We start from the raw sequence: 21,569 nt of genomic DNA, 5'->3' as shown, positions 1-21,569 counted from the left end.
TAGCTGCAGTAGTTTTCATCTCATCTCATAAATATGTTTTTCTGAAATGTACAGGATAAATGTGGACCAGAATTTATGTTGACAAGACCATAAACATCTTTAGGAAAAGAGAAGAATTGCAGTTAGCAGTGCTGCTAGTTATTAGTTTTTGTTAAAATTGGAGACTCCTATTTTACTATGTACCACTACTTCAACAATAAAATCAATGCAATGCATAGTCTCAGATTAACACTTTAAGACATGAGCATAAATCTTACTGACAATTAACTTGAACTATTACCTTTCTTTCATTCTCTTCTGTATTGGACTTCCTCCAGAACATCAGTCAGTTTGAAATGTTTGGTGACATGGCCACTCCTCCAGACATTGTATCTGTAAGTGACTCTCAGTAACACCCTCATCAAACCAATCATGAGGAAATCTGCAAATTTATTCTTCAGAAATCTGCTAGTTTATACCTTAACAATCTGCTATGTTAACCTCAACACATCTGCTGGTTAATACCCAACAATCTGCTAGTTTATACCCCAACAATCTGCTAGTTTATACCTAAACAATCTGCGATGTTAACCTCAACACATCTGCTAGTTAATACCCAACAATCTGCTAGTTCATACCCAAACAGTCTGCTAGTTTAAACCCAAACAATCTGCTAGTTTATACTTAAACAATCTGCTACTTTATACCAAAACAATCTGCTAGTTTATAACTTAACCATCTACTAGTTTTACCTCAATAATCTGCTAGTTTTACCTTAACAATCTGCTAGTTTATACTTTAACAATCTGCTAATTTTACCTCAATAATCAGCTAGCATATACCTCAACAATTTGGCAGTTTAGTTTTTTTATACACTTTAAAACAACTAATCTAATAGTGAGAGACATCAGAGGAAGTGTCTGTGTGGTTAAGTCTACTCTGAGATGATCTCCCATTAGAGTTTTAACCTGCAAATCCAATATGTAATCAAATTAAATTAAGTAAATTATTTGTGGACTATTTGAATGTTATAGTTGTGGTGTTTTAATGGATTGATAGTACTGTACAGGTGCGATTATACTGAGCTGGTCTTTTAATATTAGTATTAATTATTGCTTTGATTTGGCTCTAATGATCTGATTCGCAGATGCCCGCATCACCTGCTACTTCTCTGGACCCCGGGCGACGCCGACACCAGCGGCACCCTGAGCTCTTCACACACTTCAGCCCTCCTGCCGTGCCTTCAGGTAACACTCTGTCTTCACAAGTGTGAAGACCATATTACCATTATGAAACTTTACAATAAAGAAATTCATTAGGGCTTCTCCTTGTATGTAAGGCATATATAGGTATTTATTGAAAATTATGATGAGAGTGATGTGATTAGCACAATGTGAAAATGATTTTTGAATATTTTATAATAACAGCACATCCTAATAGTGTTTCATTCCACTTACTTAACAGAAGTTGGCCCACAACACTATAAAAAATGTTCTATCCTATTAATATCCTGTATCTTCATTCTCCTGGTCTTCTTTTTCCTTCTGTCTGGGTTTTGCCATACTGCATCTGCATGCATTTCTTCTCTGACCTTTCTTAACTTGTCCCCTCTATTTTCTTCCTTCTTTGATTTTGGCACAAATATCTGTTCAATGTACCTCCATCTGTCTACCTCTCTTGGCCATCGCTTCTTTGTCATTTGATCTCTTTTCTGTCTCATCTACCCCATGTCTGCCTCTTTAATTTCCGGTCCCCCTGGCTGTTTCCTACATGTCCTACCATCCCTACAGGCTACATGACGATGGGTGCGGTGCAGGCAGCTCACTGGGCTCAGCAGCCCTTCGCGGCTCCGGCAGCCCCACTAGCATTTGGTGTTCAGGCTCCTCTGCAGGTTGCTCAAGTTCTTCCTGGAGGGCAGCCAGTGATCTGGGGCCAGGCCAACCTTTTCCACTCTCCTACCCCAGGCCAGCAACAGTGGGCTTTTGTACCAGCCGGCGCCTTATTTCAAGGCCTTGTCCCCTTAGCAGCCATGCGTCCTCGCATGTCTACTCCATCCGCTCCATCCTCGACCATCACCAGCCCACAGCATGCAGGTGAACCCAGAGATGCTGCTAGCAGTAACCCCTTGGCAGAGGCATCAGGCTCACACACACAGCCTGCTGACACCGGTGACCCACCAACAGTTATGGCAGGAGTCACACAGTTTGGCGAGCAGCAGGATAAGGAGGTCTGTAGTGGAGATCTCGATCTATCCCAGCTGAGTTTGACGCCGGGATCTTCGACGTCACTGTCTACTGCAAAATCTTGTAAGTAAGACACAAGAAGCACTTGTAATCTGGGTCAGGCGAATTGCTCCATATGGACTAATTAACCATAATACACCCTCTCCTGCTAAATTATTACTGGTTATTTTTAGAACTAATTAAAACCCCCGTAACAAGAACAACTTTAATGAAAATGACTCTGGTTCACTTTCCCACAGCTGCTACGCCTGCATCCCCAGACAGCCAAATAACCTTGACCTCAGACCCCCCTAAAGATCTCCCTAACATGAGAACAGAGACCCATCTCATAGAGCCTTCTCCCACAGGAGGAGCAGATCAGAGAATCAGCCAAGATGTTGGAGAGGAATCGGTAAATAGTCCTTTATTACAGTATCTGTTTCACATCATGAGTTGACTCTCATCTTACTGAATAAAGTCCAAAACATTCTCGTCCACCAGGCAATTTAAATCTGACATGTCCACCCCCCCGGTTGTACTAAACTCTCCATAATATTTTCCATAACGAGATAAAATGGGGATTTGCATATAAATGTAGTAGAACCATCTTCACAGGATAACAACATGCTCTCATTTCCATCCTCTCCTCCTCTCCACTGTTCCAGCTCCCAAATCCCCAGCAGCTGCGAGACAGCAGAACTCAGTCCCACTCCAAACCTATCAGATGCGTAGAAAATCCGACCTCTACCCCAATTCCAGGTCTCTACTTGTTTCCTATCTTCATTTAGATCGCATTTACATTTACATTGCAGACAGCCAGAGTGCTGACACTGCAGATCTGTACGTTCTCCAGCCACTTTATAAGACTACATTCTTATAGAACAAATAATGTGAATATAAGTGAATGATGTGTGTTTATCCCTGATGGGCAGCCTGTGGCAAGGAAAAACTCTTTTAGATGGCATGAGAAAGAAACCTTGAGAGGAACCAGACTCAAAAGAAGAACCCATCCTCATTTGGTGATATCAAGAGTGCGATTATAAGCGTGTAATTATAAATAAACCCCTTTCTACAGTCTTATACAGTCAGTTGACTTCGTGGAACCAGAAGCTCCTGAGCAACTCATAAAATAGCTCAACATCTGAGATCATTATAGATCCAACACAATTTATGCTCAATTTGCAGATACTTTAATACTTTTACTAATCAAGAAACATCTTAAAACAATCCTAATAATCTTACACAATCTGCTCTTGCTTATTACTTTTTATCCTTGAAATCAGATCAGTAGGACTTTTATCGCTATCGGAAGTCTTTAGATAAGGAGATTTTGCAGCGTATTCTTGTGATTCAAGACTGTAGCCCCAGATTGCTGTTTGTGCCACGAACGCTTCAACAAAACGTTTGATTTTTGCGTTTTCATTTAATCCGATTTTATTCAGCGTCCCTTCATTTCAGCTCATTTTCACGAACCATACACAAAACATCGGGTGAAAAAATTCCACATGCTGTTTGCACTCCAGCATTTTCATGACATCCAACCAGTATATTGTGTGGTGGCTTCAACTCCAATGCATTATTTAGATTCTCATGTGACAGTCGAGCTGGTATCACTTAAAAACTGGTCTCTTTTTGATATTAAAGAAATTCACACAGGTTTCACACTAAAGCTGATCTTTTTTCAGTTCATGGAGCTGTAATATTAGGAGTAAATATTAGACTGCGCTTTTCTGCTGTTGTGTTTTTTTTTTTCTTCTCCATTTAAATGTTGTATCTAATAATCTCGCTGTCTCTCAGCATGCGCTGAACCCAGTGGGTGTTTTTTTCCCCTGTTTTTCTCTGCATGTGTGTGTCTGGATGTAAACAGCTTCAATACAGTTTTTTTACTCTCTACTTAGCTTCGTATCATAGCATTCATAACCACAAACATGCTATTGTTTCACTCGTTCATTGTTCCACATGAACACAGATCACAGGAAAACTCTATAAGAAACCTTGAATTTCACATTTAAAGGTTTTTTAATCCCACCATTACATCCCAGTTCACGTCCCTATTTGCTGTTATAATAAGCTGCACTACATTCCACTAGATTTTGTGGAGATTTGTGTAGAATTCATTCAGACACAAGCGTAATAGTAAAGTCAGGTACTTATGTAGGCGAGGTGAGGAGGCCAAATCGTGTTTTTAAAGTTTTAAAGCTCTGTAGCAGGAGATCTTCTACCTCTTCCAACCCATACAGAGCAGATCTTCATGGAGCTGGCATTGTCATGATGGAACAGGTTTGGGTCTCCTAGTTTAAGTGAAGAGAACATTTTATGCTAGAGCATCCAAAGACGTTCCATACAAAATGAGATGGAAAAGTTTTGAGACTAATCGTGTAACTGGTGCGATTTTATAATAGACAGAACCGAGAGCAAACGTGAAATTTTGCATGAAACTGAGCAAATCTGCCACAGAGACATACGTCTGGCAAATGTCGATGCTGCAACGAGTCGCTCGAGGTGTTCTGAGTGGCTTCAATAGCGAAACTATTGTACTATTGTACTATGGACTATTGTAAAGGTGATATTGTGTAAACATAGATAAAGTACTTTCTTGTAAACAGAGCTCGTCTCCAAACTTTTTGATACCACCTTGTTTAATTGTTTACCACAGCTCATTGGGAAAGTCAGGTGTCCCAATGCTTTTTCATGCAAAAGAGTTCTGACCTCAACTCTTTTGAACATGATGAATGTGAACGCTGACTGTACCCCAGGCCTCCTCACCTCACCTACATCTGATTTTTCTAAAACCGTTGTCATTTAATGAGCACAAATCTCAACAAAACCTAGTGGAGCGTCTTCCCAGGAGATTTCTTTTAAAAGAGAAAATTGGGACTAAATGTGGAATGGGATGTTCGATCTTATTCTCGCGTGTAAATTCAGTAATACTGCATTATAACCTTTAATATTAATCAGCTGGAAAAGCATTTTAGTTATAGATCAGCACCAGGGTTCTCAAAACAATCCTTAGTTTCAGTTCTCAGTCTGTGTTTCAGTTAACATACCAACCTACACCCCCCCCTTCTTCTCTCCACTTTTCATTTTGTTTAGTTACTGCACTGCACCAATCCTGTTCCAAACCTTTATTGCTTTCCGTGCCTGCCATGCTAATGCTAATGGAAACACCACCGCGTCACTGCCATCTGCTGGTCACACCATGCACTGCATCCATTCCTGGGATGGAGGAAGATTAATACCACAACATGATTAGGTTTCCATGCGAAGCGTGAAGGCTATGCGTTTGACCCCAGCTTTGATCCCGTCTCTGATTCGTCTTTTTTGTGTTTTACTTTGTTCAGCAGATGCCAGTTCTGGGACCGAAATACAATTCGGAGGAGGAAACCAGGATCCATGAACCGCCTCCTGAAGTCCTACAGTAAAAACAAAAAAACTCCCCATGAGAACTCTTGGATTGTTTTTTTGGCTTTTGGTGTCAATTGTTCTACAAATCCAAACTATTTTTATGAAAAAACAAGAGTTATTTTTGATTTCTAAAACTTTCATTAATGTGAACTTGGGGTTCACAAAGAGAAAGGACAAGCCTTGGATTCTGCGAATTGAGGTCAGAAGGGATTGAAGTACGTAGGTTAATTGTGTAGTACAATCCATATTGTGTAGTTTAAAAACCCCACGTGGCCTGACTATACATCAGAACATGGTCGAATATCAGTGATGACCTTCAGTAAAAGACGAGGATGTTTTATTGAACCGGTTGGGCACTGAAGTAAAGGCTTTGCTTCTAAAGCGCTCGTGCTGGAACGATCCTGTGGAACACTGTGCAGGGAGCAAATCATCTGACGGCATTAGATCTGCATGGTTTTCTCCATGAGACTCGATTTGATACAGTTTTTGGACATTTTCTCTGAAGTTTGTATATTTGTGTGGGTGTGTGTGTAAATTAATTTTGCCTAATATGTGTGCCCGTGTGCACTTTGTTGTGTTAAGCCCCGGGTTTATGTTTTGTTGACATGTTTGTGCACTCCCTTTCTAACTTTTAATCTATTCCTTAAAGGTCGAGGAGGAAACGAGGGTTTGAAATGCAGCGAAGAAACAGTAAACATGTCAATGTTGTAAATTTCTTGATTTTTTTCCTGTTTTCATTTACAGAGAGCTGGAAAAGCATGGATGTGCACAACGAGGCAAAGAGTAACGTAGCATAGGCTCCTAAAACCTGAACAGAACTAATCGCTGATCTCTTTATTTTTGTCTTTTGAGCTTTTATTGGGTCGTTTTAACATTTTAAACCCACTTGGGACATGGCAGCTTGCAGACGATTCACCAGCCGGTATCTGATTACAAACCCAATGGATAAACCTCCTGAATCTCATGTAGATCTGCAGCAATATGGCCGAAGTGTGATGCTCACTGTGTGAGGAAATCTTTACATTGGTATATACACTGATCAGGCATAACGTTATGACATTATAACACTGGATCAGAACATCTCCTAAACAGCAGATCTTGTGGGATCTTGAGTGGTCAGTATCTATTGTTGCATTGATGTATCTATCTATTGATGCACGTGGGGCTCAATTTAGCTCAAATTTGATGAAGAAGTTCATGCTGTTAATGCTCCACAGGTCAGGACTGTTTTGGCAGCCAAAGGGGGACCAACACAATATTAGGCAGGTGGTCATAATGTTATGCCTGATAGATGGTGTTTGTCAGAAGCCCATGTTATCCAAATTGACTGACTTTTAAAGAAGTGTTATCAGGACCTGGACTCTCAGAAATCTCACTTCACATGCTAGCAAACTATTGTAGTTCTACTCAAGCATAGTAGTTGGTATGTTATGCATGTTTGCAAGAAGAACAAACAAGATTTTTTTTTGGAATATCTTCCCAAAAGATTTCCAAATTTCCAAATGTAGCTAATTTACAGATTTTACCAGCCTGCCTCATGATTGAAAAAAGAAGAGAAAACGCCCCTTTGTCTTATAATTCCTCTTCAACAAAAAGTCCTCAATAGGGAAATGGTAGGTCAGTGGATAGACTTCTGATCAGAAGGCCATGAGTTTAAATCCTCATTTTTACTGCAGGGTTTTTGAGCAAGGCCCTTGATCCTAAACTGTTCAGTTGTATAAGTGAGATCGTTGTTAGTTGGTCTGGATAAAGGCGTCCATCAAAAGCTGTAAATGCAAATGTCTTCAACATCAACATTAAAATGGTGGACACCAACTGTAATTAAAGACCTTTAGTAGGCGACTTGGTGCAGATACACTTTATGGATAAAAGTTTTAAAAATGAATATTATATTGTGATTTTGAGTTATTTGGGTTCTGTGGTACTTCCAAGTTCCACTTGTGTCCTCTTTTTACAATGTAATGCCATGTACAAAACCTTTAGACACACAATTCAGAACAATGTCACCCCCTGACATGCCCCACTTTGCCCTATGCTTTATTAGATTGTGTGTGATCTCCTAATATGTTGCTTTAGTTTGTATCATATTATTTATCATTTGTGCTCGGAGTGAATCTTTCTTACCAGGCAAACATCAATATTGAGATTCCCTCTGACTTTCAGCTTTTGATTGGATGGTAGATTGGAAATATCATGCACTTTTAAGCATCGATCATATCTGGTATTGGGAGACTTTGATTATTGATAGACTCTGTGTGATTGAATAAAGAAAATGAATAAATAAGTCATTTTTATTCTTTTTGTGTTTGTGCTGAGGATCAAAGATGTTTTCTTCTTTTTTTCCGCTTTTAATAATAAATCATATAAGGAACAAAGGCATTGAAATTCACTTATTACTTTTCAATTACCTAAAAAGAATGCAACCTACACAGACTGAGATTGTTAATTGATTAAAAAAATTATAAAAAATTAATTGTTAATTGATAAAAAATTACTTACTGTGGCCCAAATTAGGTTCAAATCAAGATTGTAATGTCCAGGTTCAGTGGATCTATCTATCTATCTATCTATCTATCTATCTATCTATCTATCTATCTATCTATCTATCTATCTATCTATCTATCTATCTATCTATCTATCTATCTAGCTAGCTAGCTGTCTGTCTGTCTGTCTGTCTGTCCCCCAGTCCCACAGGACATTGTGTAAAATGTAAATAAAAACAGAATGTAATGATTTGCAAATCTTATGAACCCATATTTTATTCACAATAGAACTTTAGAAGTTTAAACTGAGCAAATGTACCATTTTCAGGAAAATAAGAGGTTATTTTATATTTCATTGCTCAACATGTCTCAACAAAGTTGGGACAGAGCAAGAAAAAGTAACTGTTATTAAAATTAAACACTCAGAAAAACATTAAGCAACTAATGAGGTTAATTGACAGCGGATCATTAAGATGTTGGGTGTAAAAATCTTTCAGAGGCAGAGTCTCTCAGAAGTAAAGATGGGCGGAGCTTCACCAATCTGTGAAAGACTGTCTACACTGTGGAACAAATTCAGAATAATTTTCCTCAACATAAAATTGCAAAACACTTAAATATCTCATCATTTACAGCACATAATTTCATGAACATACATAATGTTAAATGTTTTAAAGAATCTGGAGAAATCTCAAGGGACAAGCGTGAAAATCCATATTGGATCAGGCGCACAGCATTTAAAATAGTTTGCCATGTCATCCACAAATGCAGGTTGAAATTTCTAACATGCAAGGAAGAAAGGATGCGTGAACAAGTTCCAGAAACCCCACCATCCTCTCTGGGCCAAAACTCACTTAAAATATTATGAGGCAAAATGGAAAACTGTTCTGTGGTCGGACAAATAAAAAAAAAAAATTCGATTTGGAAACCATGGACACCATGTCCTCTGGACTAAAGAGGGTAGGGACCATCTGTTTTTTTTATTTTTTATTAGCATTTAGTTCAAAAAGCTACATCTCTGATGGTATGGGAGTGCATAAATGCCTGTGGAATTGGCAGCTTGCACATTTGGAAAAGCTCCATCAATGGTGCATGCTATATATAGGTTTTAGAGCAGCAAATGCTACCATCCAGAAATGGGATTTTTTACATTAATGGCCATGCGTATTTGAGCAAGACAATGCTAACTGCATAGTGCATACTTAGTAAAAGTTTGGTAGTTGCCGAACTGGCCTGCAGTCTATAGCTTTCACCATCTGAAAACTTTTGGTGCACCATGAAACAAAAAACACAACAAAGAAAACCCAGCAAGACTTCAGCAACTGGTTTCCTCAGGTTCCAGATGTATATGGATTTCTTTCTTTCTTTCTTTCTTTCTTTCTTTCTTTCTTTCTTTCTTTCTTTTGTATGTTTTATTCTCCATTCTTTTGCAACCGATGATATGGAGTTTTTTTCAACTTGTAGTTACTATAAATAATACATCTCCCTGTGGTTTAATATCTTGCATGTTCCAGAATGACAATGCCCCTGTGCACATGGCCAGCTCCATGAACATATGCTTTACATGTGTGGAAGATCTCCTGCTATAGAGCTCCAACCCTTCTGAATGCCTTTGGGATGAATGTGAACTCTGACTGCACCCCCAGGCCTTCTGAAATCATTTTAAGAACCATGAAGATGGATTTGGATTGTAACTGATATTATTAGATCTCTCAAACCTCCATCAGTGAACAGTTAAGAACCTCAACAATGATGGAACTATAATGATTGGACATCTGGTGTCACCCAGATAAGGATGAGGTTCCTTTTGAGTCTGGTTCCTCTCAAGGTTCTTTCCACTGTTGTCACTGGCTTTGCTTATTAGGGGATAAACCTATAGGGACTAATTTATGATTCCTTATATTTGCAATCTATTTCTGTGAAGCTGCTTTGGGAGAATGACCATTGTTAAAAGTGCTGTACAATCCCAATAAGCACACTCAAAATCTTGTGAAACATCTTCCCAGAAGATTAGAGATCATTATAATAGCCAATAGAGACTAAAATTGGAAAAATGGACAAACCAATCTTACGCTCAGGTGTCCACGAACCTTTGTCCATGTTATGTATGTATAAGTGAGAAAAGCTTTTATAACATGGCAGGATTTGATGAAGCACTTGTTATCGCCTAGTTACAAAGAAATTTCCAATAAAACATCAAGAAAGGCTTCAGTGTTTTCAAACCCCTTTGAGTGGCTGTGTCTGATCCTGCGAAGAAAGCCTGAAGAAAGCTGTGCAGTTATTACAGAGCACCATCAAAGGACTCTGTGTGGCACGTTATACAATAGCACATGAAAGCTGGATGAGAGTGGAACATCTCAGCAGGGGTCAAAGCATGAAGATAAAAAAAAAAAACAGATGAAAAACATTAAGTAAGGAAATGTGATAAGAAATATTGAATGAGGAAATATAGAGAATAAAACATGGCTTGATTGTGAAGTAAAGATGGAAGCAGCAGGCTGTGTGGCAGCAGCAGGCTGAAGTTTGCTTTTAATAAGAAGAACCATGAAGATATTTGTAAGCCTTGGTGTTTCCTGGGAATTCCTGGTCGCTGCAAGATGCAGTGACACTGCTCTGTTTCTGCACTATGATTATCTGATATCAGTGCTGTGATCTCCAAAACATCATGTTATAGTTTATGAACAGAAACCTAAAAGAAACAACTGACTCAGATCCTGCTAAGGTTCAGATTTAGCATAATCCGTCTTGGAAAATTGGATTGAAAGAGAACAACAGAAACATATCTACACTTTCTTTATGGAATTCCATCAAGAACAAGGAATTTCTTTCATAAAATATATATACACAATGAATTCCTTCCAGAACCATCTACACCTAAAATTCCTTTGAAAACCACCTACACTTAAAATTCCAAGGAATTACTTCATGAAATATGTACAAGGGAAATTCCTTTAAAAAATCCCCTACGATTTGAATCCCTTCATGAAATATCTACATCAGAAATTCCTTCAAGAACCATCTACAATTATACAAAATACCTGGAAATCCATTTATCTACACCTGGAATTCCAAATATATGAAATATATGAATATATGAAATGTATAAACAGAAAATTCCTTCAAGAACAATCAACAATGAAACATCTACAGTTTGAATTCAGTTTGAACATTTAATTCTGGAGTAACAGCAATTCCTTTAAGAACGATCTACATCTGGAATTTTATTGAGAACACAGAATTTCTTCATGAAATATGTCCACAAGAAATTCCTGAGCCATATTTAATTCTGTTCTTCTGCAGCTCTCCGACAGATTAGTTTTTCCAGGTTGTAGTTACTAAAAATAAATAAATCTCCTCATGGTTTAATATCTCGCTCGCTTTTATCTTCTGCGTCATTTATGTTTTTTTATTTCCGAGCTGTATTCTGGTGCACTTAGTTTTGTTCAACTGTAATTCTTTCGAAAACAAAATGAAGTGTATGTGAATGGAGAAAATTATTCTGTTGAAGGATCCTAACTGGCAACAATTACAAATACACTATAGGGTTGGAGTGGAAGCTCTCCTGCTTTAAAGCTCCAACCCTAACGATGTGAACGCTGATGGCACCCAAAGCCTCCTCACCTCACCTTGTCACTTAATCTAGAGATACATCTTTCCAGAGGAGTGGAGCTTATTATAAGAGCAAATGGAGACTAAATGGATAAATGGGATTTTTAAAAAATAAGCAAATACCAACATAATGGTCAGGTGACATGATGCAAATGTGAAATGGTTTCATATGCAAAAGAAGGTTTAAAGTTTAAAAGCTCCAGAAAGGTCCAGAGTCAACAGTAGGTTAAGTATTGATTGAGTTCAACAGCATTGACGGGAAAAAGACAGGCTTGCCTCATTCTGGATCATCTGATAACCTTCTGCTGCTGTAAACCAGATAATAATGAACAGGGTTCATGAAAGAAAAATAGAAGGCAAAATCGAGGTCATGTGACCTTCCATTCTGGATAATACTTCATTTTCTATGCTTTCTCCTGGTACTGTGACTTTAATCACATATATAAAGACCTGTGTTTTTGGTAATGCTGGAAGTATTGATCTGCAAAGTTTGTGTGTGTGTGTGAGTGTGTATGTGTGTTTGTTTGCACACACAGGACTGTATCTGGCATGTTTCTCCCCCCAGATAAGAGCAGAATTAGTCCTGGTATTCTATTCAATTTTGTCTTTCGTCTCCTACCTTCTGCATTAACCACAATGATCTGTCTTCCTTCAATACAACGCTCTTTTGGAGCTGCAGCACTTCAGGCTTTAATCCTGGGGTAAGTCAAGAAATTTGGGATTCAGGGTGAAAGAGGAATATTGTGGATTAGGGCTATAATCCTGGGTCTTTACCGGTGTCTCACTGGCAGGGACTTGGACACGAGAAATGTGGGTTTTTGTACATAAATTACTTAAAGTGATTGATCAATTAATAAATAAATAAATAAATAAATAAATAAATACATGTAAAAAAAACCCATTTATTTTGTAATAAAACAAATTAAAACTTATTAAATAAATAATACTTTAAGATTTCTTTTAGTCAGGTAATAATTGTATTTATTATTATTATTATTATTATTATTATTATTATTATTATTATTATTATTAAAATGTTGTATTTGGTTTCACACATGAGCTACAACAGCGCCCTCACTGTTCCAGCAGGGAATTGTTTATGTAAGAATTGGACTTTGCTGTAATCAAACATAATTTTACTTCCTATTCTATAAGGCTGTGATTGGGTATTTCAGAGTGACACAAGCATGAAATGCAATTGCTGTCCAATCACAACCTACTCAGTAGTGTATTAGTGCATCCTGCAGAATCGCTATTAAACAAAGGCATTAATAATTGTCTATAGGAAACAAATTAAAAATATGGTTAAAATTTTAAATTCTGGCTGATGATTCCACTAGTGCCATGATGAATATATTAGCGCAAAATAAAATGACAATAAAAAAACTTTGGCACACTGGATTTTTCCACTCACATGTGCTTCTTCCCAAATCTGTTACCAAAAAAAGTCATGCAATTGTATAGGATGCCTTTGGATGTGGCATGAAATTTCTCCTTCACTTCAACGTGTGAAAACTCAAACTTGTTTCAGCATGACATTAGAGCACAAAGCCAGCTACTTGAAAATTGGATTGAAGTGGAAGATCTCCTGCTATAGAGCTCCAAACCTATTGGGTTGAATGTGAATACTGACTGCACCCTGGGCCTCCTCACCTCACCTACATCAGGACCTGGCTTTACTAACACACATCCTTTTGGGTGAATGAGCACAAATCTCCATAAAATCAACATCTTTCCTGTAAAATAGAGATTATTATAACAGCAAATAGCGTAAAATATGGACTAAATGTGGAATGGAATGTAAAGATCAGTGCTTTCAACTTTGTGGCAACAGTTTGGGGATTAGAGAGGAGAAGGACCAGACTTTTTATCAGTGTACATTTAAAAACCTTCATTTCTGATGTTATGAGGTGCATTAGTGCCTATTCGAGCTTGCAAATCTAGTAAAGCATCTTACCAGAAGAGTGGAGTTTATTATAAGAGCAAATGGAGACTCAATGTGGAATGGGATGATCAAAAAGAAGCACATACCAATCTTATGTTTGGTGAACACAAACTTTTGCCCATCTTGTGTATATTATCAATCAAAGCAGGCAACTGCATCTTCTGTGTGTGTGTGTGTGTGTGTGTGTGTGTGTGTGTGTGTGTGTGTGTGTGTGTGTGTGGGGCAGTGTGGTAGTTGTAGTGTGCAGCTCCCAGGGGCGACCTCCTCTCAACCCTGTGGACTGCTCCCTGTCCGAGTGGACGCAATGGACCCGCTGTGACCCCTGTCTAAAGAAAAGGGTAAAAACGCACAAACACACACCCACATATATATATATATATATATATATATATATATATATATATATATATATATATATATATATATATGCCCACATTACCCTGTGTTATATTCTGCATGTACTTTGTGTAGAATTGGATATAAAGTGTGTTAATGATAAATGCTCTGGTTGGCAGTTCCGCTCTGCCACACTACTGCAGCCATCTCAGTTTGGGGGAGAGCCGTGTAATGAGGTTGGCCAGGAGGAAGAGCCTGTGAGCCACCTTCACGCCTAATATGCCGCAGTTCCCTGCCGCTCTGCCAGGGCTTCCAATGTCTTGTCACAGGTCATCTTTACACACACCAATATACAACCATTACTTACAATTACACAACTTCTGTATAACACATTCCACGACACATTCACTTGCACTGTCTAATAAAGAGGCCATGTCTCCTTCACTCACATTGTCCAGAGGCCACGCCTCCTCTATTAGCACTGTCCGGTACAAAGGCCAAGCCCCCCACATTTGCACTGCCCAATACAGAGGATATGTCTCCTCCATCACCATTGTCCAATAGGAGGCCATGCCCCTTTACCCGTACTGTCTAATACAGAAACCACGCTTCCTTTATTCGCACTGGCAGAGGCCACGCTTCCTGTATTAGCACTGTTCAATACAGAGGCCTGCCCCTTACTCGCACTGTCCAATACAGAGGCCCTGCCTCCTACACACCACTATGCAAAACAGAGGCCACACCTCCTTTAGCCACACTTTTTAATACAGAGGCCACACCTTTATTACTAGCACTGATTGATAGAGATGTCTGTATCACTAATGTATATGTGTGTGTGTGTGTGTCTGTGTGTTTGTGTGTGTGTGTGTGTGTGTGTGTGTGTGTGTGGCAGGTCGCTGTATACCACAGGGACTGCTCTGTAATGGGGACGATGACTGCGGTGACGGCTCTGATGAGCTTGATTGTAAAAAAGTGTACAAATCCTGCAGGAACCAACTGAAGAGCTGTTTGGCATTGAGAACCTCGCCAAAGGGTGTGTGTTATGTGTTTGTGTGTGTGTGTGTGTGTGTGTGTGTGTGTGTGTGTGTGTGTGTGTGTGTGTGTGTGTATAAAAACCTAGTTTGGGCAAACAGGACAGAGCACTCACAACTGTCTTTCAACTTTCAGGCTTAATGCTCAGAGCGGTAAGTTGGAGGGTCTGGTCCTGGATAATCGCTACTATGCTGGCGGATGTGTGCCCTACTTTATCAATGACGTGCGCTACAGGAAACCGTACAACGTCCAGCAATACTCCTTGGAGGCAAGTGTAGCCCTAAATCCTGGGTCTGGATCACAGTCCAAGTCTTAGAACATTTCTGTTTTGCCATCATATACCCATAACAATAAAGATCCAGGAAATGGTGTGATATTAGAAGATATCCAAAGCAAAATCTATTCAACTGATTGGTGAAACCTGGATAAAAGGGTCTGAAGATGGGTTAGAAAATATGTTAAAGCATAGACAAAGAAGAGCAAACAGGATACAAACAGCTCAGAAGGGACTCAATAAAAATATGAGCAAGACTTCATTACATGACCTAGAATGCCTTGCTTGCTTAAGGCAACATCTACACTAATCAGGATAAATGAAAATGTCGTTTCCGCCTAAAAATGCTGAGGTTACACTTCCTTTTTCAAACGTCTCCCAAATGTTGTTCATCCACACAAACATCTAAAAATGCTTTTGTCCCTGTACTGTGCATGAGCAAAAAGTAAGATGGTTTTTAAGATAATCCGCAACTTGCTGTTAGTTACAGTAGGTTCCAAATGAGAACCAGCTAATTTTCCGAGCCACGAGTCCCAACCGTGAATTTGACTGTACAGACTTTGCAAGAAAAGCTGTAGAAAAGGTCAAACACAAAACAGTTCAAAACAATTGTTAAGCTTTTTTTTTTTTTTTTGCTTTGATTTCAAATCCCCAGGAACACTGTAATGCACGTGAAAAATGCAAATTTTATGAGGTTAATATCTATGTTTCTGCTAGAGATGATGTATGTGGGAGGTGCAGTTGTGGCTACAGTGAAAGGAAACATGTTGAATTGTGTTCATTGGGTTTCTGGCTTTAGCGATGACATTCATTCTCACTGTATGAGAATCCTGTCTGACGCAGTGCTCTGTTCTACTGCGTCTCTCTATAATACTTATGGTTTTAAAGATGTGGCATCATAATGATTGTATTAGTATGTGGATTGATTTACCCAGAGGACTAAAGGCCTCTGGGTAAAATGTATGGTCCGACACTGACAAAATAAGCGTTTTTTTTTATTTGTATTATTATTATTTAAAGTGTAACGTAGGATGAATTGTGTTTTATCTATTTTGTAGCCATATTTTAAACAATTTGGACAATTTGGGGTCCCTGGTGGTCTAGTGGTTAGGATGCGGCGCTCTCACCACTGTGGCCCGGGTTCAATCCCTGGTCAGGGAACCAACCCCAGCCACTCTTACTGCCAGTCCCAAGCCCGGATAAATGGGAAGGGTTGCATTAGGAAGGGCATCCAGCGTAAAAACATGCCAAATCAAACATGCGGATGATCTGCTGTGGCGACCCCTAATGGGAGAAGCCACAAGAAAGAAATGAAATTCTAAACAATTTGGACAATGGGAACTAAAATTGGTAGTAAAAACAAGTAGCTTGGATGGAAATTAAACCAAATTTATCCAAAATATTTTCCACTGACGGGTCTACATCTAAGAATTGCATCAGCAACAAGAACCCCTTCTGTTTCTCCAGACAAAAGGCTCCCACACTTACAAAATGGAATCTCATGACTCGTACGAAGAGTACTCACGTCACACAGCGAAATCCACCTTTTCCAGGACCACTTTCTCTTTCAATCTTGCTGTACCTGGACTGTTTGAAGTCGGAATAAACGTGGATTCCAGCAAGTACAGGAGAAATGTGCAGAAGATTCGCAATTATGCTGGAAAGGTAAAGCACAACATAAACAAACTGCATCTCTAATTATATATTACATAATAAATAGCTAGCATGTTACATGTACATTTTTATTTACTGTTTTTGCCAATTTGAAAATTTTATTTTTTTGCATGGATTTAGGATTAACAAAATACACTACATACCTGTCCTTTAGCTAGCACAAACATCTTAATAATAATAATAATAATAATAATAATAATAATAATAATAATAATAATAATATCCTTCCAGTGCTCTTTTTTTGTTTGTTTTGTTTCAGAAAACAGTTTCCTTCATGCACACACCCGGATTGAGCTAGCGCGATACTCCCTCAAGCCAGACAACCTGATGCTGCACCCAGAGTTCCTGTCACGTCTGAGAGCTCTCCCGCTTGAGTACACGTACGGCGAGTACCGACAGCTGTACAGCGACTACGGCACTCACTACATCACCGAGGCCACTCTCGGAGGAGACTTCGACTACACTGTGGTCCTCAACAAGAAAGTCATGGAGCAAAATAGTGAGGCAGTAGTCACAAGAAATTCAATTTTTTTTGTTAATCAATTAATCAATTAAATAATTAGTCAATAAGCCAATTAAACAAATTGGCAATCAATCAATCAATCAATCAGCCAGTCAATTAGTACACTAATGAATCAATCAATCAGTAAATTAGTAAATTAAATGAATAAATGAATCAATCAATGAACTAATTAACAATCACTAAATCAACCAGCCACTCAATTTACAATCAATCAATTCATTAATCAATCAATCAATCAATCAATCAAGCAGTCAGTCAGTCAGTCAGTGAGTAGTTTCCTGTATGTAAAAGCTGGTAATGAGCTTCTGTACAGTTCCACAATAGCAGTTGGTATGTTTTTTTAGGGTACACTTTAAACCACGCCAAAGATTGTTTCCAGTTGGGTTTGAAAGCTGGGTTCAACATTCAGGGTGTGCCGGTGTCAGGAGGTGTATCAGGCGGAGGCTGCGAGGGCCTGCTGAAAGAATTCGGAAGTAAGCATCCTCACCTCATCCTATTCACTTTCTACTCTTTTTTTTATCTTGCAATCTTGTGACTTGAAAATGCCCTTATATACACAGTCTATGGACAAAGGTATTGGGACACCTGACTTCTCCAGCTATTTGTGCTTCTTTCTCCAACGGTTTGTCAGGATCTGAGGGGTTTCTGGCTAGGTGTTTTCTCTTTTTTTATATATATATATATATATATATATATATATATATATATATATATATATAACATGGAGACTAAATGTGGAATTGGATTTTTAAAAATAAGCTCATACCAATCTTATGATCAGGTGTCCTTAACCTTTAGTCCATGTAGTCAACATATTAAGTTAAAAGTTGAGACCTTTGAAGAAGAATATACCTGGGAACAGCGTATGTCTTTTGTCGATTTTGCGCTGCTTTCCTCAGACGAAACGTCCCGCTCGTCAATGGTTGAGGATTATATAGCCTTTGTCAGAGGAGGTGACAGTGAGACGGTCTCGCGTCTGGCCGCCAGGCAGTTTCCCACACCGGACATCATGCAGCTGTGGGGGGAAGCCATTTTCTACAACCCTGATTTCATAAGCACGAAGGTAACAGACCCACTCGTCCCTAATGTCCTTATAGCAGAGACTAAATGAGATTAGACTAGACTGAACACCTAGCAATGTAGACCTTATATATTACATAACATGTTATTGCTTTCCATCTTTCCACCACCAGGATCTCTTTAGTTCTGGGCCATGGTGAACCATCAACTATTATTTATTATCTTAACAAATTCAGACTGAACATGTTAATTTAATAAGAGTGGCAGGGTGACACAATGCCTCACAGCTCCAGGGCTTAGATTGTTGTCAGTAGTTTCCAAAGATTCAGCCCAAAAATAATTCGGTCATAGAAATTAGGTCCCCAAAATATGACTTTGACTAGACGACCATTTCATTAGTGGATCTTGAACCCATTGTTGGAACTTGTGGAGCTATGTTTTAAAAGCATCAGCTGGAACTACGTTTATCAAGACAAATTGTGGAGATAATATATAGATTTCAATGTCTTTGGATGCTTTTATTAAAAAATTACAAACGTTTGAAGGAATCCATCAGGTTACCCAGAAAAGTGGCCCGTTTATTTCCTTTAATCAATTTGGTCCAGTACTATGAACATAATGTACATAAATCCGCATGCTGTAAGTGTTCCCGTGATCTCAGCTGTATCCTTGTTTTGCCGCCGCAGTTGTCCCCGCTGTATGAACTAGTGACAGGAAACGACTTCACCAGTGTGAACATGCTGAAACGGAACCTGAAGCTGGCCCTGGTGGAGTTCCTGAAGGAGAGGGATTCGTGCCGCTGTACCCCCTGCCTCAACAATGGGGTGATTGCGTTAAAAGGTCAGTTCAGTTCTAGCAACAGTTTGATAAACAAAAGGAAAGAATACGCTATAATAACTTATGCTAATCGGACTAGTATTAGCAACATGCATGCATAATAGCAGCACATTTCTACCACAGAGAGGTTCCATTCTGGATTCTGATTGGTCAAAAGGTGGTGAGTCATTTTCCCAGAAAGTAGTAGTGCTTTATATTCTATATATTCTATATAGAGACTTTTATATAAATTCTTTGTTATGAGTCTCCAGTGTCAGTTCTATTTTCATTTACGCCATTATTTAAAGTGACTTATAAATATCTCCTTCAATAGCTGCATAGGAATGAAAGTCTTGCTCAAGAGCACAACAGTGGCAGCTTAGTGGTGCTGGAATCAGAACTCATACCCTTCCAGTCAGAAGGCCAGTATCCTAACGACGTCCGACCACTTCCCTTTTCAATTCAATTCAAATCAGATTTTTTTTTGTAGAGTGTGCCTAATAATGGACATTGTCCCAGAGCTGTTTTACAGAGATAAAGAGTTTAAAAAAATGGAATGTAGAAGTTTTATTGGCTATAAGTTTATCCCTAATGAACGAGCCAATCGTGAGGAAAAAATCTCCCTGAGAGATGGTAACCTTGAGAGGAACCAGACTCAAAAGTGAACCCATCCTCTTCCTTATCACCGACTCTTCCTTCCTTATTGTCAACTGTGCAAAGTGTGTTAGAGAAGTGAAGAAAAGAGTGCAGGCAGGGTGGAGTGGGTGGAGAAGAGTGATAGCAGGAGTGATTTGTGATAGAAGAGTATCTGTGAGAGTGAAAGGGAAAGTTTATAGGACTGTGGTGAGACCTGCGATGTTGTATGGTTTAGAGACAGTGGCATTGAGTAAAAGACAGGAGGTGGAGCTGGAGGTGGATGAAGGTTTTCATTGGGAGTGATGAGGATGGACAGGATTAGAAATGAGTTTATTAGAGTGGCCATGAAGGTAGGGCCTTCTGGTTGGAGACAAGGTAAAAGAGGTGCGGTTGAGATGGTTCAGTCATGTGCAGAGGAGGGACATGGGGGACATTAGTAGAAGGCTAAGTAGGAGGTTTATGGATGTGGTGAGGAAAGATATTCAGAAAGTTGGTTTAAAACAGGCAGATGTAGATGACAGAGCGATATGGAGATGAAGAAGAAGATTTAACAATTGACATTGTCGCAAAGAAGCTTTACAGAGATAAAGCCGTTAGAAAACTTCTATAAAAGAATGTATAGGTTTCTTCCATAGAATTGTACGTTTATCCCTAATGAGTGAGCCAGTGGTGACTGTAGTGAGAAATAACTCTGAGACTTAATGATTGAGAAACATTGAGAGGAACCAGACTCAAAAAGGGAACCTCATCCTCGTTTGGGTGGCACCAAATGCCCATTCATTAGAATCCCATCATTCCACCTCATTTTCTCCATCACACTACCTCATAATCGATTGATATTTTTTATAGTCACATTACTGAGAGGATTTTATTGTCCCCATATGGTCAAATGGATGAAAATGTAATGAATGATGCAATAAGAAGTACACAATAATTTGTTGACAATGTGTTTTCTATGAAACATTATACCAGACTTGTTTGGCCCTTGGCCCCCTTGTAAGGATACCGAAATGCTAAGAATTAAGGTTTGTTTTGTCGCTCAGGTACTCGGTGTGAATGCATCTGTCCCAACGGCTACAGTGGGCTGAGTTGTGAGGAGACAAAGCGATCAGGTCAGTCTTTAGGCTAATCTTTTTCATAACAACCGCTGCTTCATACTGCTTTATACGTTTCTATTTGATTACTGTTCCCACAGGTATACCAGTGGACGGAAACTGGAGCTGCTGGTCTCAATGGTCGGCCTGCAGCAGACAGACCAAGAAGAGAACTCGCCAGTGCAACAATCCGGCTCCACAAAATGGCGGCAGTCCTTGTGGGGGGATAATTGAGGATTCCACAGACTGCTTTGAATGAAATGGCAAAAAATCGATTAATCGATAATGATCAGAATATGTGAAATGTATGTTCAACTGCAATTATTTCTGTTTAATAAATCCAGACCAAAGAAACAACATGATTGTCTATTTTTGTGGAGATTCATTAACATGGGTGTTAGTAAAGTCAGGTAGTGATGTAGATGAGGTGAGGAGGCCTGGGGTGCAGTCAGACTTTACATTCATCTCAGTTATTTTGGTGCTTTAAAGCAGGATATCTTCTACTCGAAAGCTTGTAAATTGGC

General features: G+C 39.0%; 2 protein-coding genes across 6 annotated transcripts in view; both read left to right on the top strand.

Annotated features, from left to right (window-relative positions):
• Positions 1-7,890, top strand: part of dab1b (DAB adaptor protein 1b) — a 38,249-nt gene extending 30,359 nt beyond the window's left edge. The window contains exons 10-15 of one of the 5 annotated variants that reach the window (XM_046851012.1): positions 318-374; positions 1,127-1,226; positions 1,770-2,285; positions 2,462-2,613; positions 2,867-2,960; positions 5,546-7,890. In XM_046851012.1, the coding sequence (XP_046706968.1) occupies positions 318-374; positions 1,127-1,226; positions 1,770-2,285; positions 2,462-2,613; positions 2,867-2,960; positions 5,546-5,598 (972 nt within the window). In that variant the 3' untranslated portion in view covers positions 5,599-7,890. Of the gene's footprint in view, positions 1-317; positions 375-1,126; positions 1,227-1,769; positions 2,286-2,461; positions 2,614-2,866; positions 2,961-5,542 lie in introns of all 5 variants that reach the window. The other 4 variants (XM_046851014.1, XM_046851013.1, XM_046851017.1 and 1 more) reach the window with 4 other exon arrangements.
• Positions 7,891-12,246: 4,356 nt separating this feature from the next.
• c8b (complement component 8, beta polypeptide) lies at positions 12,247-21,402 on the top strand. Its single transcript, XM_046851030.1, is given in 14 exon segments — positions 12,247-12,396; positions 13,867-13,978; positions 14,156-14,228; positions 14,231-14,305; positions 14,869-14,961; positions 14,964-15,009; positions 15,144-15,276; positions 16,750-16,949; positions 17,217-17,455; positions 17,824-17,952; positions 18,379-18,542; positions 19,186-19,339; positions 20,995-21,063; positions 21,147-21,402. Coding segments are annotated over 14 exon segments (1,710 nt in total). The 5' UTR covers positions 12,247-12,331; the 3' UTR covers positions 21,305-21,402.
• The last annotated feature ends 167 nt before the right edge of the window (positions 21,403-21,569 follow it).

This window comes from Silurus meridionalis, chromosome 6 (assembly GCF_014805685.1).
Source record: "Silurus meridionalis isolate SWU-2019-XX chromosome 6, ASM1480568v1, whole genome shotgun sequence".
Classification (NCBI taxonomy): domain Eukaryota; kingdom Metazoa; phylum Chordata; class Actinopteri; order Siluriformes; family Siluridae; genus Silurus; species Silurus meridionalis.
The sequence above is the reverse complement of the archived record's forward strand: the minus strand, read 5'-3'. Positions and strand labels throughout refer to the sequence as shown.